The 19,570-nt window shown below is 48.4% G+C and overlaps 1 protein-coding gene across 1 annotated transcript in view; it reads left to right on the forward strand.

The window, feature by feature from the left end:
- The window catches only part of LOC140386936 (multidrug and toxin extrusion protein 1-like), a 40,608-nt gene that overhangs the window by 15,396 nt on the left and 5,642 nt on the right, over positions 1–19,570 (forward strand). Inside the window, exons 12-16 of the mRNA XM_072469844.1 lie at positions 2,430–2,538; positions 7,276–7,351; positions 7,460–7,529; positions 14,667–14,799; positions 17,271–17,365. Coding sequence (XP_072325945.1) covers positions 2,430–2,538; positions 7,276–7,351; positions 7,460–7,529; positions 14,667–14,799; positions 17,271–17,365 — 483 coding nt within the window. The remainder of the gene's footprint in view (positions 1–2,429; positions 2,539–7,275; positions 7,352–7,459; positions 7,530–14,666; positions 14,800–17,270; positions 17,366–19,570) is intronic.

Here is a 19,570-nt window from a genome sequence, read left to right on the forward strand (position 1 = left end):
TTGAGATATAGCTGAGGTTTGAAAAACAGATTTGACGGCTTTGCGGGCTTTCCTCTTTGTAATTTTTTATGACCTTTCATACGCCGAAGGAACATTCGGGTATTTTTCCCCAAAACTCTCTTTATATTTCCAAGGGACAATTTGCTCTTGGTAATGTTGTTATTTAATTCAATTTCCGCATTTGCTTCGGACAAATCAAATTGCCGATGACAAAGAGATATGAGATCTCTGAACAAATTTTCAGTAGACATAACTGGTGGAGCTCGGTTGTCCCTCGAGACTGGGGGAAGCTCTGCAGCACCCTTGAAAGCAATGGGGGCTTTTTTAGGACTATTGTCCACCTATAACTCTTCCAAACAACTTAGAAGCAGTGGGGACCATTTTATTTTTCGTCCTTTTTCACTCTTCCGATAAATAACTGACTAAAGTACTTGCAACCTCAATATCTCAGCCTTTTCTTCTAAAGTTCTTTTGTCGGTTTCGCGAGCCGTTGCGGCTTGAAATGATACAGTACGTACATAGTAGACAAAAGAATAATCAACAGAGAACATTGACAAATAGTGATTGGTTACAGTGCGGAACAAGGGCCAAACAAGAGCAGCATAGGGCGTCGTGAATAGTGTTCTTACAGGGAATAGATCAGTCATCATCATCATAGAATTTACAGTGCAGAAGGAGGCCATTCGGCCCATCGAGTCTGCACCGGCTCTTGGAAAGAGCACCCTACCCAAGGTTAACCCCTCCCCCCTATCCTCATAACCCAGTAACCCCACCCAACACTAAGGGCAATTTTGGACACTAAGGGCAATTTATCATGGCCAATCCACCTAACCTGCACATCTTTGGACTGTGGGAGGAAACCGGAGCACCCGGAGGAAACCCACGCACACACGGGGAGGATGTGCAGACTCCGCACAGACAGTGTCCCAAGCCGGAATCGAACCTGGGACCCTGGAGCTGTGAAGCAATTGTGCTATCCACAAGGCTACCATGCTGCCCCAAGGGAGAGTCGTTGAGGAGTCTTGTAGCTGTGGGGAAGAAGCTGTTCCTATGTCTGGATGTATGAGTCTTCAGATTTCTATAACTTCTGCCTGATGGAAGGGTCTGGAAAAGGGCAATGCCTGGGTGTGAGGGGTCTGTGACAGTGCTGTCTGCCTTCCTGAGGCAGCGGGAGGTGTATCCAGAATCAATGTGGGGGTGGGAAGCTTGTGTGATGCGTTGGGCTGAGTTCACCACACTCTGCAGTTTCTTGCAATCTTGGGCCGAGCAGTTGCCGTACCAAGCTCTAATGCAGCCAGATAGGATGCTCTCTATGGTGCATCTGTGGAAAGTTTGTGAGAGTCGATGCAGACCTGCCAAATTTATTAGCTTCCGTAGGAATTAGAGACGTTGTTGGGCTTTCTTGACTGTTGCATCAACGTGAGTGGACCAGGACAGACTGTTGGTGATGGTGGCCCCCAGGAACTTAAAGCTATCGACCAACTCTACTTCGGAGCCATTGATGTAGACGGGGGGGGGGGGGGGGCGCGCCACGTTACCTTGTTAATGGAAGCTCTGTATAAAAGAATCATTCTTGTAGACTGACCCCCTTAACTGAGATACTAGAAAGCGCTTGCATTTCAGTACCTGGGTCACCTGCTGGGAAACTCCATGGGCCACAGACGATCCATATTTATGCCAGGGACATGCATTACCATTGCTGTTACAGCCATCGTTCTGTACTGGAGAAGGCAGAGGCGAAAAGCAGTTTCAGAAAGGAACAGAGAAGTTTGTTGATGATACCAAGTGTAAAGGAGTGGCAAACTGAAGAAAACGCGGCTGGTGGCTCAGAGAATCCCACCCACTGTCTTAAAGGATGGATAGAAAGACAGGCAGAGACATTCGGGGCAGTGAATCCCAGAGGTTTGGGCCTACATGGCTGAAGGCAAGGCCGTCAATGGGGAGACGATGGGCAAGAGACTGGAACTAGAGGAGCACAGAGCCTGTGGAAAGTTATTAGTTTGAAAGAAGGTGTCTGAGATAGGACGGATGAGGCTGGTGGGATTACATCTCGTATTATCAGGCAGTTTGATGCTGGGATCAAAGAATGAAAAGGAGGGATTCACATATCCGCTCCATGCTTTTGGCATTCATGGCATAGGTATCTAGTAGTAAGATTACCAGATTGTAATTTAGAGCAGAAACTCGGACTGATTTTCTTCCTTTCGGAAACCCGGAGCGTGATGAAGAGGGTGGGGGTTAACGAGGTTAATTGTAAAAACAACCACTTCCCAACTGAGGTCAGGTAACTCAACACAAAGGAGACTGTGGACCTCTGACCTTCCTGACCTGTTTGCTGATACATCCACCCACAGCTAGATTGACAAAGCAGTTACTTTCCACAACAGATTAAATTGAGAGGGTCATTCTTTGTATTCTTTCTCCTGCAGGTTTCGCTGGGATACAGTGTGGCTGCCACTGTTCGTGTGGGCAACGCACTGGGTGCCAGTGATCCAGAGCAGGCTGTCAACTCTGCTAAAGTTGCTCTGTGCTGCATTGGTGAGTCCAACAGTTTAAACTCATTGACTAAAACTGACTATTCCCACATTGTAACGCCAACAATCTCTCCAACATTCTTCACCTTTTAAACTCTCCTGTAGAGTTTGGCTCCTCATTGCAATATAGCTCCCCGTGTGTCAACATCCTTCCCAATTGGACATTCTTTGTGAATGAGCCTCAGCAGTAATTGTTGCCAGGCTATTTGACTGCAGGAGTTATCACAGCTGAGCCTGATTCTGCCCTAGCCTGATGTCCACACACAAGGAACTTCCACTCGGGTTTTTTTAAACATTCTGTTATTTAAGGTTTTGCTAATGCTGTATTTATTGCCACTTCCTGGTTACCCTGAGAGGGTGTGGGTGGTGGGCCCCCTCATTCCTGTTCTTACGGTGCTGGTGGTTCCACAATGGTGTTAGGCCGGGAATTCCCGGATTCCGACCCAGGGACAATGGCGGAATGATGATTATATGGTCAAGGCAGGATGGTGTGTGAGTTGGACGTCCATTTGGTGATGATGAAGTTTCTTCTACATCGACACGCTTCTCCTTCTCGGAGGCAGCAGTTGCTGGAGGTGGAGATGTTGTTGATGTGACCTCAGCCGCTTTCTGCATCCTGTAGATGATACACATCACAGTCACAATGTGGACGCAGGGAATGGGGAGGAGATTGATTCTGATGGCAGGGGAGCCGTCATGTACTGGATGGTGCTGAGTGTTGTTGTGGGTATTCCGGGTAAATGGTGAGTATTCTGTCACAGCCCCGATTTGAATCTCTTGTAAATGGTGCAGAAGCTTTAAAGGACCAGACTGTCCACTGTCTGTCCAGTTCCTGTAATCAAGGTGTTGAGGTAACTGCTCTAGTTAAGCTTCTGGACCACGCTGAATCCTCTGGAGCTGGCTGATGGGACACTCAGTAATGGCCGCCCTATTGAAGGTCAAGGGGAGTGGGCTGGATTTACCCTTGTTTGAGATGGTGATTAAACCTGCACTCACATGGTGTCAATGCTAACTGTTATTTACCAGCCCAAGCCTAGACGTTATCCAGATCCTTCTGTTAATTGATTTATTATTGGAGGAGTCGGAAATGGAATTGCAAACTGCAGAAATCATCATCATTTCTGACCTTGTGGCCGTTGATGGAACAACTAAAAATGTCTGGATCAAGATCAATTTTAGAGATCAGTCTCGGCACTCTGAGAATTCATCCCAGTCACAGTAAAAACCCTCACCATCTCGCCCCACCCTCACACACTCTAAATTCACCCCCACTCAACTCCATTGCCCTTCATACTATTCATGCCAACTTGTGTCACTCTACTCACTCCATGGTCCTTTAAAGCCTTTATGCCAACTCAGTGCCAACCCATGACCCCTCACCTAACATTCTTCACCCTTACATCCTCTATGCCAACTTATCCAGCATCCACCATGGCCAGATCTCAGGAGCCATAGTGAGATGAAATAATAATAATAGCTTATTGTCACAAGTAGGCTTCAATGAAGTTACTGTGAAAAGCCCCTAGTCGCCACATTCCGGCGCCTGTTCGGGGAGGCCGGTACGGGAATTGAACCCGCGCTGCTGGCCTTGTTCTGCATTACAGGCCAGCTGTTTTGTCCACTGTGCTAAACCAGAATAAAATAAAGTTCTCAGTGTATATTTAAAAAAAACTTCTTTCATAAAAACCCAGTCAATACATCAAATACCTTCAAGTACATAAGCCCCTAAAGAATAAATATTTAATTCAAATATTTAATTATTTACTGAAACAAACATAGCCCCACATCAAAGACCTTAACACTTGAATGGTCCACGTGTGAATCAAGGCTTTAAGTTCATCTGTCTTATCTGTTATACTCCGTGCATTGAAGCAGATACACTCCATACCTCCAGTCCCATTGAGTTCGACCTCCCCCAACCTACCCTTCCTCTTCGCCTGCCTGACCCTGGTACCATGCTCATCCACAGTCTCTACACTTGCTGGTATAGTGTCCTGATTCCCACCCCCCTGCCAAATTAGTTTCAACGGAATCTCGCGAGACGTGGCAATCTGGGTCTCACCTTCAGTGTGTGAGCTCCAGGTGTGAATATTCAAATGAGAGTAATTGCTCCCTTTAAATACCTGGACACCAGATTCACCCGACTCCAGGAACATAACGACCATGCCTGGGAGCCCTCGCCAAGCTGCCGTTTAACACTGTGGACCAGTCATAATGTCACTTGAGGTGGTCTCCCAGGCCATTGGAGATGCCCGGGTGGTCAGGGACTGGGCAGGGTGGCACCCTGGCACTCCCCCTGACGCCCAGGCAGTTTGGCACTGCCAGCATGGAACATTGGCACTGCAATGATCCTGGCAGACTGGCAATGCCAGGGGTAGGGTCCTGTAAGGCTTTGCCACAAAGAGGGGGACGGGGGATGAAGGACGGGGGGTTCCCTGAGGCCCCCTAAGGTTGGGGGTGGGGTGAAGGGAGTCACAAAAATGGGGGAGGGGTGCGGATTTGGGACAACCGATCAAAATGGAGCCCGATGGCGGAGAGAATATTCCCAAGGCAAACAAAACCGGGACTGTCATTGAAGCTGGGTGTATCTCGGCACTACTGATGTCCAGAAACACCCCACTAAACGTTCCATTCATCAGACTTTAACTCAGGTCCGCTGAATCTCGCATCTGGACAACATTTGAGTTCAATCATTTTTTTCAAACTGCAAAGTTTGCTCATGGCTCTGCTGTTGCTACTTGGAGCTCCTCGAGACCAATCTGCTGTATCTTTCCTTTCTCCTATAACCATTCACTTTGCCTCCCAACCCCATCCCAGATCTTCCCTTTCAATCTGTACTTCCCTCCTTATTTCCCGGCCTCTGGACCTGCTTTCAAGACTGTCCCAGATCCAGGTTCTGTTCCTGTTCCAACTTCTGATGGAATGTCACTGACCTCTGTCCCTCTCTCCATAGAGGATGCCCAGTCGAGTCAGTTATTTTCCTAGAGTTTCCTGTTTTTCATTGATACGGACGGGATAATCCCATGTTTTACGCCTGATCCCTGTTGAGAGAGCCAATCTCCACTGGGATGTCGGTCAGAGTCTGACCTCAAGAATCTGGATTTGGGAATCGGAAGTCAGCCGCTATCCCTGCTCCTGATGGTTATCCGGAGTGTGGGTGTGGACAAGGGGGTTGTGGCCACGACTGAAGGTGATGCCTCCCCCCACCACGGGCAAATAGATTGACATTTGCTGTCTCAACTTGCCAAAGAAGGAGTTCCCTGACGCAAATAAAGGTACGGAGAAGGGAAGGGATGTGACCCATCAATCGGAAGCCAGACAGGGAATTGATATCCAGGAAATAATGTGGAGGGCTGTTGTCGGCTGCAAAGAGACATTGATAGGATGCTGAGCTGGGCTGAGAAGTGGCAGATGGAGTTTAACCCTGATAAGTGTGAGGTGATTCATTTTGGTAGGACAAATTTGAATGCAGATTACAGGGTTAACGGCAGGGTTCTGAAGAATGTGGAGGAGCAGAGAGATCTCGGAGTTCAAGTCCATAGATCTCTGAAAGTTGCCACCCAAGTGGATAGAGCCGTGAAGAAAGCCTATAGTGGGTTCGCATTTATTAACAGGGGGATTGAGTTAAGAGCCGTGAGGTTATGCTGCAACTGTACAAGACCTTGGTTAGACCATATTTGGAGTATTGTGTGCAGTTCTGGTCACCTCATTATAGGAAGGATGTGGAAGCATTGGAAAGGGTGCAAAGGAGATTAACCAGGATGTTGCCTGGATTGGAGGGTAGGTCTTATGAGGAAAGATTGAGGGAGCTAGGGCTTTTCTCATTGGAGCGAAGGAGGATGAGAGGTAACTTAATTGAGGTGTATAAGATGATGAGAGGGATAGATAGAGTGGACGTTCAGTGACTTTTTCCTCGGGCAGATGTAGCTGTTACAAGGGGGCATAACTAGAAGGTTCATGGTGGAAGATGTAGGAGGGATGTCAGAGGTAGGTTCTTTACTCAAGAGAGTGGTTGGGGCGTGGAACACACTCTCAGCTATGGTAGTGGAGTCGGACACTTTAGGAACTTTCAAGCGGATATTGGATAGGCATATGGAGTGCACTAGAATGATTGGGAGTAGGTTGATTTGATCTTAGTTTCAGACTAGTTCGGCACAACATCGTGGGCCGAAGGGCCTGTACTATGCTGTACAGTTCGATGTTCTAAAACAAAGGGGAGGTGGGTGTTAAGCTCAGATGGTATCTCTGTAATAAGAACTCAAAAGCAAATCTTGACTTCTTCAACTCCAATTTTATTCTGTTCTGCAATCACTTCTTCTCCAATGCCACAAAGCCACCTGCATCCCCTTTATACACATGTGCAGTTTATCAATAAGTGTGGCATCTTAAACAATCAAAGCTTCAATCCTAACTTAAGCACTCTTTCCTAACGATGGGGAGGTCCTATTTTGGAAAAAGCAGAAGAAAGAAAAACTTAGACAGATTGTCCGGAACTTCAAATAGATCGCTTGGTGAGAACTCTTTTACTTGAAATGAAATGAAAAAATGAAAATCGCTTATTGTCACAAGTAGGCTTCAAATGAAGTTACTGTGAAAAGCCCCTAGTCGCCATATTCCGGCGCCTGTTCGGGGAGGCTGGTACAGGAATTGAACCGTGCTGCTGGCCTGCCTTGGTCTGCATTTAAAGCCAGCGATTTAGCCCTGTGCTAAACCCGCCCTACTTGTCTATTTATTTCCACAGTGTCCATTTCCTTAGTCAATGCAGTGATACTTGGAGCAGCAAGGAATGTGGTTGGCTACATCTTCACCAGTGACAAGTTAGTAGAAGAACATTCTCCCAGCATAAAAACTCATAAACGCACATTTACAGAAATGGATTCTGAATCATGGGAAATCTCTCTAATGTCTCTCTTTTCGTTTTCCAGAGAAGTTGTTCAGTTAGTTGCGCAAGTGAGTCCCCAATCTGCTACTTTTCATTTGCTTGATGCTACATCGGTGAGTATTTCGATATCTGTGCATTATTAGAAAACAGAAGGTTGTGGGGGTTGGTGGGTGGGTGGGGGGTTAACCTGCAGGAGGTCTTTAAGCTGATAAAGGTGTTTGATAGTCCTAATAGTCTTTTGTGGGCAAGACCAGACCTCAGAGGCATAAATAGAAGACAGTCGGTCATAGATTAAATCAGGAATTTATGGTGAAAATGTATAATTCACTACCACATGCTGCTATTGGGGTGAAGAGCATTGATGCATCTAGTGGAAACTAGACAAACGCATGGGTTAGAAAAGAAGATAGTGCTTGAAGTGAAACAAAGATCTATCCGGTCGATCTGGTGTAATCTCTGTCAGGTCCCGTCATGAACGATGGTGGATAATTGAACAATTATCTGGACAAAGATTCCAGGAGCACCCTGTCCTCTTTGATCGTGGAGCACAGCACATCTGTGCAAAAGAGAAATCGGAAGCATGTGAAGCCATCTTCTCCTTCATGTGCCAATAAGTCATCACCGTCTCCTCCGGAGTTCCCCAGCAACACAGATGCCAGTCTTCAGCCAATTCAATTCACTCCGCACGACATCAAGAAATAGCCGCGTGCACGGGATATAGCAAAGGCTTTGGGCCTCCAACATGTCCCAGCTGTAGTATTGAAAAATCGTGCTCCAGAACTACACCCAGTAGTTAGCCAAGCTGTTCCAGTACAGATACAATACTAACATCTGTCCAACATTGTGGGAAATCTCCAAGCTATGTCCCGCTCACTAAAAGCAGAACAAATCCAATCCGGCCAATTATTGACCATCAGTCTATTCTGAATCATGAACAAAGTGATGGAATATGGCATGGACAGTGCTATCAAGTGGCACTTACTCAGCAACAATCAGGGTTCCGGCAGAACCACTCAGCTCCAGATCTCATTACAACCTTGGTCCAAACATGCTAAAAAGTGCCAAGTGGAGAAGTGAGGTGTGAGGGACAGCCCTTGAAGTCAAGGCAGCATTTGGCCAAGTGTACCATCAAGAAACCCTCATAAAATTGAGGTCAACTTGAATTGGGGAGGAAATCTTTCCATTTGTTGGAGTCATATCGAACAACAAGGAAGATGGTTGTGATTGCTGGAGGCCAGATCATCTCAGGACATTGCTGCAGAAGTGGGGATGTTCGCCAATGTTTGGACAATGTTCAATATTTATTTTAACTCCTCAGATGATGAAAGTCTCCTCCTATGTGTAGCTAAGCCTGGAAAATCATTCAGGATTTAGCTGATGGGGGCAAGTAACATTCCATAGAAGTGCCGAGCAATGACAGTCACCAACAAGTGAGGAGCTAACACCTCTCTTTGACATTCAATGCATTATCATCATTGAGTTCCCTCAATGGAGATTATCATTGCCGGAATCTTAACTGGACCAGCCATATAGATACGATGGCGACAGGAGGAGGTCAGAGGCTGTGTAAAGCATCTTACCTCCTGCTTTCCCAAAGTTAACTATAAGACACGGGTCAGGACAATGGAAAATACCTGGATGAGAGCAACTCCAGCAACACTTAAGAAGCTCAATGGGGCAAAGCAATCAGCTTGATCAGCATCTCATTCACCACCCTAAACATTCACTCCCACTGCCAAGTGGCAGCATTGCACACCATCTACATGATGCACTGCAGCAACTCACCAAGGCCCCTTCAGCAGCACCGTCCAAACTCCTGACCATTACCACCTAGAAAGGCAGGAGTAGCAGGTTGCCCTCCAAGCCTCACACCATTCTGACTTTGATTGCCATTCCTTCACTGTCACAGGGTCTGAAACCTGGGATGCCCTCCCACATGGCACTCTGAATGTACCGACACTACATGGACTGCAGTGGTTCAAGATCGTGTTTTGGGGATCCTTAAGGGGGAGGGGGAGCAGCCCCAAGTCGTGGTCCACATAGGTACCAACGACAGAGGTAGGAAAAGGGATGGGGATGTAAGGCAGGAATTCAGGGAGCGAGGGTGGAAACTTAGATCTAGGACAAACAGAGTTATTATCTCTGGGTTGTTACCCGTGCCACGTGATAGCGAGACGAGGAATAGGGAGAGAGAGGAGATGAACACGTGGCTACAGGGATGGTGCAGGAGGGAGGGTTTCAGATTTCTGGATAATTGGGGCTCATTCTGGGGTCGGTGGGACCTCTACAAATGGGATGGTCTGCACCTGGACCAGAGGGGCACTAATATTCTGGGGGGGAAATTTGCTAATGCTCTTCGGGAGGGTGTAAACTAGTTCAGCAGGGGCTTGGGAACCTGAATTGTAGCTCCAGTATACAGGAGGTTGAGAGTAGTGAGGTCATGAGTCGGGTTTCAAAGTTGCAGGAGTGTACCGACAGGCAGGAAGGTGGTTTAAAGTGTGTCTTCTTCAATGCCAGGAGTATCCGGAATAAGGTGGGTGAACTTGCGGCATGGGTTGGTACCTGGGACTTCGATGTTGCGGCCATTTCGGAGACATGGATAGAGCAGGGACAGGAATGGTTGTTGCAGGTGCCAGGATTTAGATATTTCAGTAAGCTCAGGGAAGGTAGTAAAAGTGGGGGAGGTGTGGCATTGTTAGTCAAGGACAGTATTACGGTGGCAGAAAGGATGTTTGATGAGGACTCGTCTACTGAGGTAGTATGGGTTGAGGTTGGAAACAGGAAAGGAGAGGTCACCATGTTAGGGATTTTCTATAGGCCTCCGAAAAGTTCCAGAGATGTAGAGGAAAGGATTGCCAAGATGATTCTGGAGAGGAGCGAAAGCAACAGGGTAGTTATTATGGGGGACTTTAACTTTCCAAATATTGACTGGAAACGTTATAGTTCGAGTGCATTAGATGGGTCCGTTTTTGTCCAATGTGTGCAGGAGGGTTTCCTGACATAGTATGTAGATAGGCCAACGAGAGGAGAGGCCATATTGGATTTGGTACTGGGTAATGAACCAGGACATGTGTTAGATTTGGAGGTAGGTGAGCTCTTTGGTGATAGTGACCACAATTCGATTACGTTTACTTTAGTGATGGAAAGGGATAGGTATATACCGCAGGGCAAGAGTTATATCTGGGGGAAAGGCAATTGTGATGCAATGAGGCAAGACTGAGGATACATCGGATGGAGAGGAAAACTGCAGGGGATGGGCACAATGGAAATGTGGAGCTTGTTCAAGGAACAGCTACTGCGTGTCCTTGATAAGTATGTACCTGTCAGGCAGGGAGGAAGTGGTCGAGTGAGGGAACCATGGTTTACTAAAGCAGTCGAAACACTTATCAAGAGGAAGAAGGAGACTTATGTAAAGATGAGACATGCAGGTTCAGTTAGGGCGCTTGAGAGTTACAAGTTAGCTAGGAAGGACCCAAAGAGAGAGTTAAGAAGAGCCAGGAGGGGACATGAGAAGTCTTTGGCAGGTAGGATCAAGGATAACCCTAAAGCTTTCTATAGATATGTCAGGAATAAAAGAATGACTAGGGTAAGAGTAGGGCCAGTCAAGGACATGAGTGGGAAGTTGTGCTTGGAGTCCGAGGAGATAGGAGAGGTGCTAAATTAATATTTTTTGTCAGTATTCACACAGGAAAAAGACAATGTTGTCGAGGAGAATACTGAGATTCAGGCTACTAGACTAGAAGGGCTTGTGGTTCATAAGGAGGAGGTGTTAGCAATTCTGGAAAGTGTGAAAATAGATAAGTCACCTGGGCCGGATGGGATTTATCCTAGGATACTCTGGGAAGCTAGGGAGGAGATTACTGAGCCTTTGGCTTTGATCTTTAAGTCATCTTTGTCTACAGGAATAGTGCCAGAAGACTGGAGGATAGCAAATGTTGTCCCTTTGTTCAAGAAGGGGAGTAGAGACAGCCCCGGTATTTATAGACCAGTGAGCCTTACTTCTGTTGTGGGAAAAATCTTGAAAAGGTTTATAAGCGATAGGATGTATAATCATCTGGAAAGGAATAATTTGATTAGAGATCGTCAACACGGTTTTGTGAAGGATAGGTCGTGCCTCACAAACCTTATAGAGTTCTTTGAGAAGGTGACCAAACAGGTGGATGAGGGTAAAGCAGTTGATGTGGTGTATATGGATTTCAGTAAAGCGTTTGATAAGGTTCCCCATGGTAGGCTACTGCAGAAAATACGGAGGCATGGGATTCAGGGTGATTTAGCAGTTTGGATCAGAAATTGGCTAGCTGGAAGAAGACAAAGGGTGGTGGTTGATGGGAAATGTTCAGACTGGAGTCCAGTTACTAGTGGTGTACCACAAGGATCTGTTTTGGGGCCACTGCTGTTTGTCATTTTTATAAATGACCTGGAGGAGGGCGTAGAAGGATGGGTGAGTAAATTTTCAGATGACACTGAAGTCGGTGGAGTTGTGGACAGTGCGGAAGGATGTTACAAGTTACAGAGGGACATAGATAAGCTGCAGCGCTGGGCTGAGAGGTGGCAAATGGAGTTTAATGCAGAAAAGTGTGAGGTGATTCATTTTGGGAGGAATAACAGGAAGACTGAGTACTGGGCTAATGGTAAGATTCTTGGCAGTGTGGATGAGCAGAGAGATCTCGGTGTCCATGTACATAGATCCCTGAAAGTTGCCACCCAGGTTGAGAGGGTTGTTCAGAAGGCGTACGGTGTGTTAACTTTTATTGGTAGAGCGATTGAGTTTCGGAGTCATGAGGTCATGTTGCAGCTATACAAAACTCTGGTGCGGCCGCATTTGGCGTATTGCGTGCAATTCTGGTCGCCGCATTATAGGAAGGATGTGGAAGCATTGGAAAGGGAGCAGAGGAGATTTACCAGAATGTTGCCTGGAATGGAGGGAAGATCTTATGAGGAAAGGCTGAGGGACTTGAGGCTGTTTTCGTTAGAGAGAAGAAGGTTAAGAGGTGACTTAATTGAGGCATACAAGATGATCAGAGGATTGGATAGGGTGGACAGTGAGAGCCTTTTTTCTCGGATGGTGATGTCTAGCACAAGGGGACATACCTTTAAATTGAGGGGAGGTAGATATAAGACAGATGTCAGAGGTAGGTTCTTTACTCAGAGAGTAGTAAGGGCGTGGAATGCCCTGCCTGCAACAGTAGTGGACTCGCCAACACTAAGGACATTCAAATGGTCATTGGATAGACATATGGACGATAAGGGAATAGCGTAGATGGGCTTTAGAGTGGTTTCACAGGTCGGCGCAACATCGAGGGCCGAAGGGCCTGTTCTGCGCTGTAATGTTCTATGTTCTAAGACGGCAACTCAGCATAATCTTTGCAAGGGCAATAAATCAGGTGCCGAAATATTCGCCTTGCCAGCAATATCCACATTCCATGAATGTATAAAAAAAGTAGAGTGAGGAAACTTGTGTGGTCCACATGGCATTTTTGTGCTGTAAAGTCTATGTGAACCGTGCACTGTAAAAGTTACAATAACCTTTTGATTGATTGCAAATAGTGATAGATAGAATCATAGATGTTTACAACATGGGGCGGGATTCTCCCTTACCCGGCGGGGCGGGGGGTTCCGGCGTAATGGAGTGGTAGGAACCACTCCGGCGTCGGGCCGCCCCAAAGGTGCAGAAGTCTCCGCACCTTTAGGGGGCAAGCCCTCACCTTGAGGGGCTAGGCCCGGGCCGGAGTGGTTTCCGCTGGCGGGAAAGGCCTTTGGCGCCACGCCAGCCGGCGCCGAAAGGTCTTCACCGGGCGACGCGGGTCGGCGCATGCGCGGGAGCGCCAGCGGCTGCTGACGTCATCCCCGTGCATGCGCAGGGGAGGGGGTTTCTTCCGCCTCTGCCATAGTGAAGACCATGGCGAAGGTGGAAGAAAAAGAGTGCCCCCACGGCACAGGTCCGCCCGCGGATCGGTGAGCCCCGATCGCGGGCCAGGCCACGGTGGGTGCACCCCCTGGGGCTAGATCGCTCCTCGCCCCCCCCCCCCCCCTCCGGACCCCGGAGCCTGCCTGCAACGCCTTGTCCTGCCGTTCAAAAGGTGGTTTAATCCACGCTGGCGGGACAGGCATTCCAGCAGCGGGACTTCGGCCCATTGCGGGCCGAAGAATCGGCGGGGGTGGGCCCGCCGACCGGCGCAGTGCGATTCCCACCCCCGCCGACCGACGCGGCTCGATTCCCACCCCCGCCGAATCTCTGGTGGTGGAGACTTCGGGACACGGCAGGCGTGGGATCCACGCCAGCCACCGGCGATTCTCCGACCCGGCAGGGGGTCAGAGAATCCTGGCCCTGGAAACAGGCCATTCAGCCCAGCTTGTCCATGCCGCCCAGTTTCTGTCACTAAGCCAGTCCCACTTGCCCACATTTGGCCCATATCCCTCTATCTGCCCATGTAAATGTCTAACTGCTTTTTAAAAGACTGATAAAACACTACAGAAGCGAGATTGTCGTCCAATTGAAGGCTTTAATGAACAAGTAGTTAGCCCAGCAGCCCCGGGACAGAATGACTGCTGTGGGTGAAACACAGACTGTTATGCTCCACCTGCTGGGCGGACCCAGCAGGCAGGTTCCACCACTCACACTACAGTATAAGGTACATCCCACCTAGGTACCGCGATACCCCTAATATAACCTACCACAAAGACCAAACAGCTGGACAAAACAGCCCACAACAGTGGATCACAGTCCCATGGAGAAAAGGCGACATTGCATTTCTGTTATCCCATTGCAATGGAGACGGCAGCCACAGAGTCAACAGCCACATAGGAGGTTTGGATCACAGGAACAGGAGTAGGCCATTCAGCCCCTTGATTCTGCTCCATCAGTTAACCATATCATGGCTGATCTGTACCTGAACTCCATTTTCTTGCCTCGAATCCATAACCCTTGATACCCTTACACAATTAAAATCTTTTCAGTCTTGAAAACTCCACCACCTCCAGCATCCACAGCCTTGTGGGAAGATCTAATTAAACTGTGTGATTTAATGCTATTAATTCAGAAATTAGCTTTTACTTTATAACATGAGGAACGTGAGTTGCCCACAGGAGCTATTCCCAACATAACATCGGTGGCTGTGTTCAAACTGTAATCCATGGGTTCTGAATTATTCGAGGACTTGTTAAGACACTAGGTTTTGTTTCCTTCCTGTTGAAGCCACAGCAAGTTGTTGAGTAATCTCTGTAATATGTTCTGTTTGCCTAATCTACAGGGTGTATGTGGTGGAGTGCTAAGAGGAGCTGGCAAGCAGAAACTGGGGGCTATCGGTAACCTGGTCGGATATTACCTCATTGGGTTTCCCATTGGAATCTCACTGATGTTTGCTGCCAAACTTGGTGTTTTTGGTAGGAACTTAAATAGTTTCTCCTTTCTGTTCTTTACAAAACATTATCCCCCTTCATCACTCTCTTTAGCGTACTGAATATACCATTTAATTTCAAGATCACCTCAAGGAGAATGTGATTGGGTGTAAACTCTACCTCTGGGGTTAGACTTGAGTCTAACCAGTACATGTGTAATGTTGGGGCCAATGTCAACCAATACTCTCTCTGTACCACTGGACAGGTTAACCTTCCTCCCACAGCCGTTTTTCACCTGTAACCATAGACACTGGAATATTGGCAGGAGGAGTGTATGTCCTAGACGAGTCAAGGGTCTCGTCTGAATACCAGGCAGACACGTTTTAAACATGGGCCGCTGGATATTATTCAAGAGTGGGAGTCCCGGCTGAATTCTTCACGCCCCGATTCCAGGGGTGGTTGAGGCCAAACGTGGATAAGTATCTCTGTGCAGGCTGACACGAACCATCTGATAAAGATGAGGGGCGAAATTCTCCCCCAACGGCGCGATGTCCGCCGACTGGCACCAATCAGACGGGCATCGCACCGGCCCAAAGGTGCGGAATGCTCTTTGGGGGCGAGCCCCAACATTGAGGGGCTAGGCCGGCGCCGGAGGGATTTCCGCCCCGCCAGCTGGCGGAAATGGCGTTTGGTGCCCCGCCAGCTGGCGCGGAAATGCGGCGCATGCGCGGGAGCGTCAGCGGCCGCCAACAGTTTCCCGCGCATGCGCAGTGGGGAGAGTCTCTTCCGCCTCCGCCATGGTGGAGGCCGTGGCGGAGGCGGAAGGGAAAGAGTGCCCCCCACGGCACAGGCCCGCCCGCGGATCGGTGGGCCCCGATCGCGGGCCAGGCCACCGTGGGGGCACCCCCTGGTGTCAGATCACCCCGCGCCCCCCCCCAGGACCCTGGAGCCCGCCCACGCCGCCTGGTCCCGCCGGTAAATACCAGCTTTGATTTACGCCGGCGGGACAGGCATAATATGTTCAGGGATAGTCAGCATGGCTTTGTGAAGGGTAGGTCATGCCTTACAAACTTTATCGAGTTCTTTGAGAAGGTGACTGAACAGGTAGACAAAGGTAGAGCAGTTGATGTGGTGTATATGGATTTCAGCAAAGCGTTTGATAGGGTTTCCCACGGTAGGCTATTGCAGAAAATACGGAGGCTGGGGATTGAGGGTGATTTAGAGATGTGGATCAGAAATTGGCTAGCTGAAAGAAGACAGAGTGTGGTGGTTGATGGGAAATGTTCAGAATGGAGTTCAGTTACAAGTGGAGTACCACAAGGATCTGCTCTGGGGCCGTTGCTGTTTGTCATTTTTATCAATGAACTAGAGGAAGGCGCAGAAGGGTGGGTGAGTAAATTTGCAGACGATATTAAAGTCGGTGGTGTTGTCGATAGTGTGGAAGGATGTAGCAGGTTACAGAGGGATATAGATAAGCTGCAGAGCTGGGCTGAGAGGTGGCAAATGGAGTTTAATGTAGAGAAGTGTGAGGTGATTCACTTTGGAAGGAATAACAGGAATGCGGAATATTTGGCTAATGGTAAAGTTCTTGGAAGTGTGGATGAGCAGAGGGATCTAGGTGTCCATGTACATAGATCCCTGAAAGTTGCCACCCAGGTTGACAGGGTTGTGAAGAAGGCCTATGGAGTGTTGGCCTTTATTGGTAGAGGGATTGAGTTCCGGAGTCAGGAGGTCATGTTGCAGCTGTACAGAACTCTGGTACGGCCGCATTTGGAGTATTGCGTTCAGTTCTGGTCACCGCATTATAGGAAGGACGTGGAGGCTTTGGAGCGGGTGCAGAGGAGATTTACCAGGATGTTGCCTGGTATGGAGGGAAAATCTTATGAGGAAAGGCTGATGGACTTGAGGTTGTTTTCGTTGGAGAGAAGAAGGTTAAGAGGAGACTTAATAGAGGCATACAAAATGATCAGGGGGTTAGATAGGGTGGACAGTGAGAGCCTTCTCCCGCGGATGGAAATGGCTGGCACGAGGGGACATAGCTTTAAACTGAGGGGTAATAGATATAGGACAGAGGTCAGAGGTAGGTTCTTTACGCAAAGAGTAGTGAGGCCGTGGAATGCCCTACCTGCTACAGTAGTGAACTCGCCAACATTGAGGGCATTTAAAAGTTTATTGGATAAACATATGGATGATAATGGCATAGTGTAGGTTAGATGGCTTTTGTTTCGGTGCAACATCGTGGGCCGAAGGGCCTGTACTGCGCTGTATCGTTCTATGTTCTATGTTCTATGACAGGCAATTTCTGGGCGGGACTTCGGCCCATACGGGCCGGAGAATTGAGCGGGGGGTCCCGCCAACCGGCGCGGCCCGATTCCCGCCCCCGCCCAATCTCCGGTACCGGAGACTTCGGCGGGGGGTCGGAGAATGACGCCCGAGATATTCCACAGAGGAATAGAGGCAGAAAGCAAAGTCAGTATCATTGGCTCCGTACTCACTGCTCCATTATTATTTTGCAGGACTCTGGTCGGGGATGCTCATTTGTGTGTTTGTGCAATTAACCCTCTTCCTGACAGTGATTTATAGAATCAACTGGAAAGACGCATCCAATCAGGTAAGAGCAGATAATAAAGATACTTTGTTGCACCAATTTTTCTTTTCTTCCCACCCTGTTCTCTCCTTGTGCCATGCGCTGTACTTGTCCTCTTCAGCTCACTGCCCAAAGGTAGGCCCGCCCCACAGCCTGCATCATGGGGTAGGACAAGTGGGCAGGTGCCCGAATGCATCCCAGCCGGAACGGGGATCAAACCCGGTGCTGTTGGCACCAATCTAATCCGCACCGACTGTCCAACCAATGGAGCCAATGGCCCCTCATGGTGTCTAAGCTCTGGTGGAAGCTCACTCTTTAACGTACATGTTGTAGTCTGGAACTGGGGATAGTGACGGTAGAGGCTACAATTTGCACTCCCATCGCGTGGCTCACCAGGAATTACTCCCGCTCTTCCGGCCTGCCATTGGCATGTGATGGAAGGATTGACAAGTTGCCACTCAACCTATTTGGGTGTGTTATGAACACACCTCCCTTGGCCATCCAGTCCTGGAGTGGACGTTGAACTTGAAGCTTCTGGCTCAGAGACAGGGATGTTACCGCCGCTCCACAAAACGTCCCTTCGGAGGGGTTACTGTGCAACCCAAAAGGCACAGTGTATATTCTTCTCCTTGTTACTCCACTTAAACTGACAGCAGCTTAGGGAGTCAGCATGTTGCTAACTTTGCCTTAGTTTAATTGCTCTGTTTTATCACCTTTGCTCGAGTCGCCAGGTATCTTTATGATACCGCCACGTGGTTCAAGTCCGAGTAATGATCAATAATCCAATACACCGCTTAGTAAGATTTAAATCAAAGCACATTTATTATACACAGTAATCACTACTCATGCATAAATTCTACGTCTAAGCTACTTCTATAACTAACAGGCCTATACTTAACTTGGAACTGGCCCACCAGGTCAGGGAAACAAATGGCCTTTCGTTCGGGTTCTGAGCCTGCGGGATTCGAAGTTGGTACAGATTGATAGCTAGGAGCGCCTATCTCGTAGCGAGCGTTGAAGTAAGACTCACAGGTTCGATCGGCTGCTGAAGAGTGACGAGAGCTGGAAGAGCTGGAAGCGAGCCGAAGAAGAGCTGAAGAGGGCTGGAAGAAAGCGACTTGAACTTGGGGCTCAATTCTTATAGTCCCCAGGGGCTTCCCGCCTTTCTCGGCGGACCCTGTACCTGGTCCCAAGTGATTGGTCTTCGTCCCAATCACTTGGTTCGATTTTCTCCAATGCTGGAGCGGTTCCCTGATCGATGGGCGGTCTTGAGGTGGTCATTCACCTCCCTTTGTGTAGGCGCCAAAGAGTCTGGATTTGCTTTTTGTGTCTAAATGTTGCTCATTGTTCCCGGGGATTGCTCATTAATATGCAGGTGGCTGATGTTTTGTTATGCTGATGGTTGCTGGTATTGACCTTCTCTGGCCTTTCCAGAGGTAAATACACAGCCAACCTGCAGCTGCTGGTTTTTGTCTTGTTGGTTGACTTTCCCATCAGCCTTTGCCGTTCGCCATTTTGAATTGGGAGTTACCCATTTTAAGTGGCTACAAATGCATGTGCAGAATGAAGTGGAAATCCAAAAGGTGTTGTCAGTTAGGACTACACTCTCTCGGGGTTCCCGCAGACTGTAATCTCCCTTGCAATCCCGAATTGGCGAGAAACTTTGTTACAGATTCGTTACACTGCAGAAGGAAGCTATTTAGCTCATCGTGACTCTCGAAATGAGCATCATGACTTAGTGCCATACCCCTGCCTTTTCCCCGCATCCCTGCACATCGTTTATATTCAAATAATCATCTACTGCCCTCTTGAATGCTTCGATTGGACCTGCCTCCATCACATTTCCAGGCCGTGTATTCCAGACCCGAACAACACGTTGTGCGAAGACGTTTTTTCTCATATCTTTCTTCCTTAAGGAAGTGCTGAAGGTTTAGACCAAGGTTGGTATCATGACCGGTACAGGCTTGGAGGGCCGAAGGGCCTGTTCCTGTGCTGTGTTGTTTTTTTGTTCTTTGTTCTTTATCACATTTGCTTCTTTAGCAAATTACTTTAAATGTGTGTCCTCTCGTTTCTTCCTATCTACTCTGTCCAGCCACCTCATGATTTTGAAGACAGGCTGCATGGAGGCACAGGGGTTAGCACTGCTACCGCACAGCACCAGGGATCCGGGTTCAATTCCAGCCCTGGGTGACCGTCTGTGTGGAATTTGCACATTCTAAGTTCAGGATG

Source organism: Scyliorhinus torazame, chromosome 12 (assembly GCF_047496885.1).
Source record: "Scyliorhinus torazame isolate Kashiwa2021f chromosome 12, sScyTor2.1, whole genome shotgun sequence".
Classification (NCBI taxonomy): Eukaryota; Metazoa; Chordata; class Chondrichthyes; order Carcharhiniformes; family Scyliorhinidae; genus Scyliorhinus; species Scyliorhinus torazame.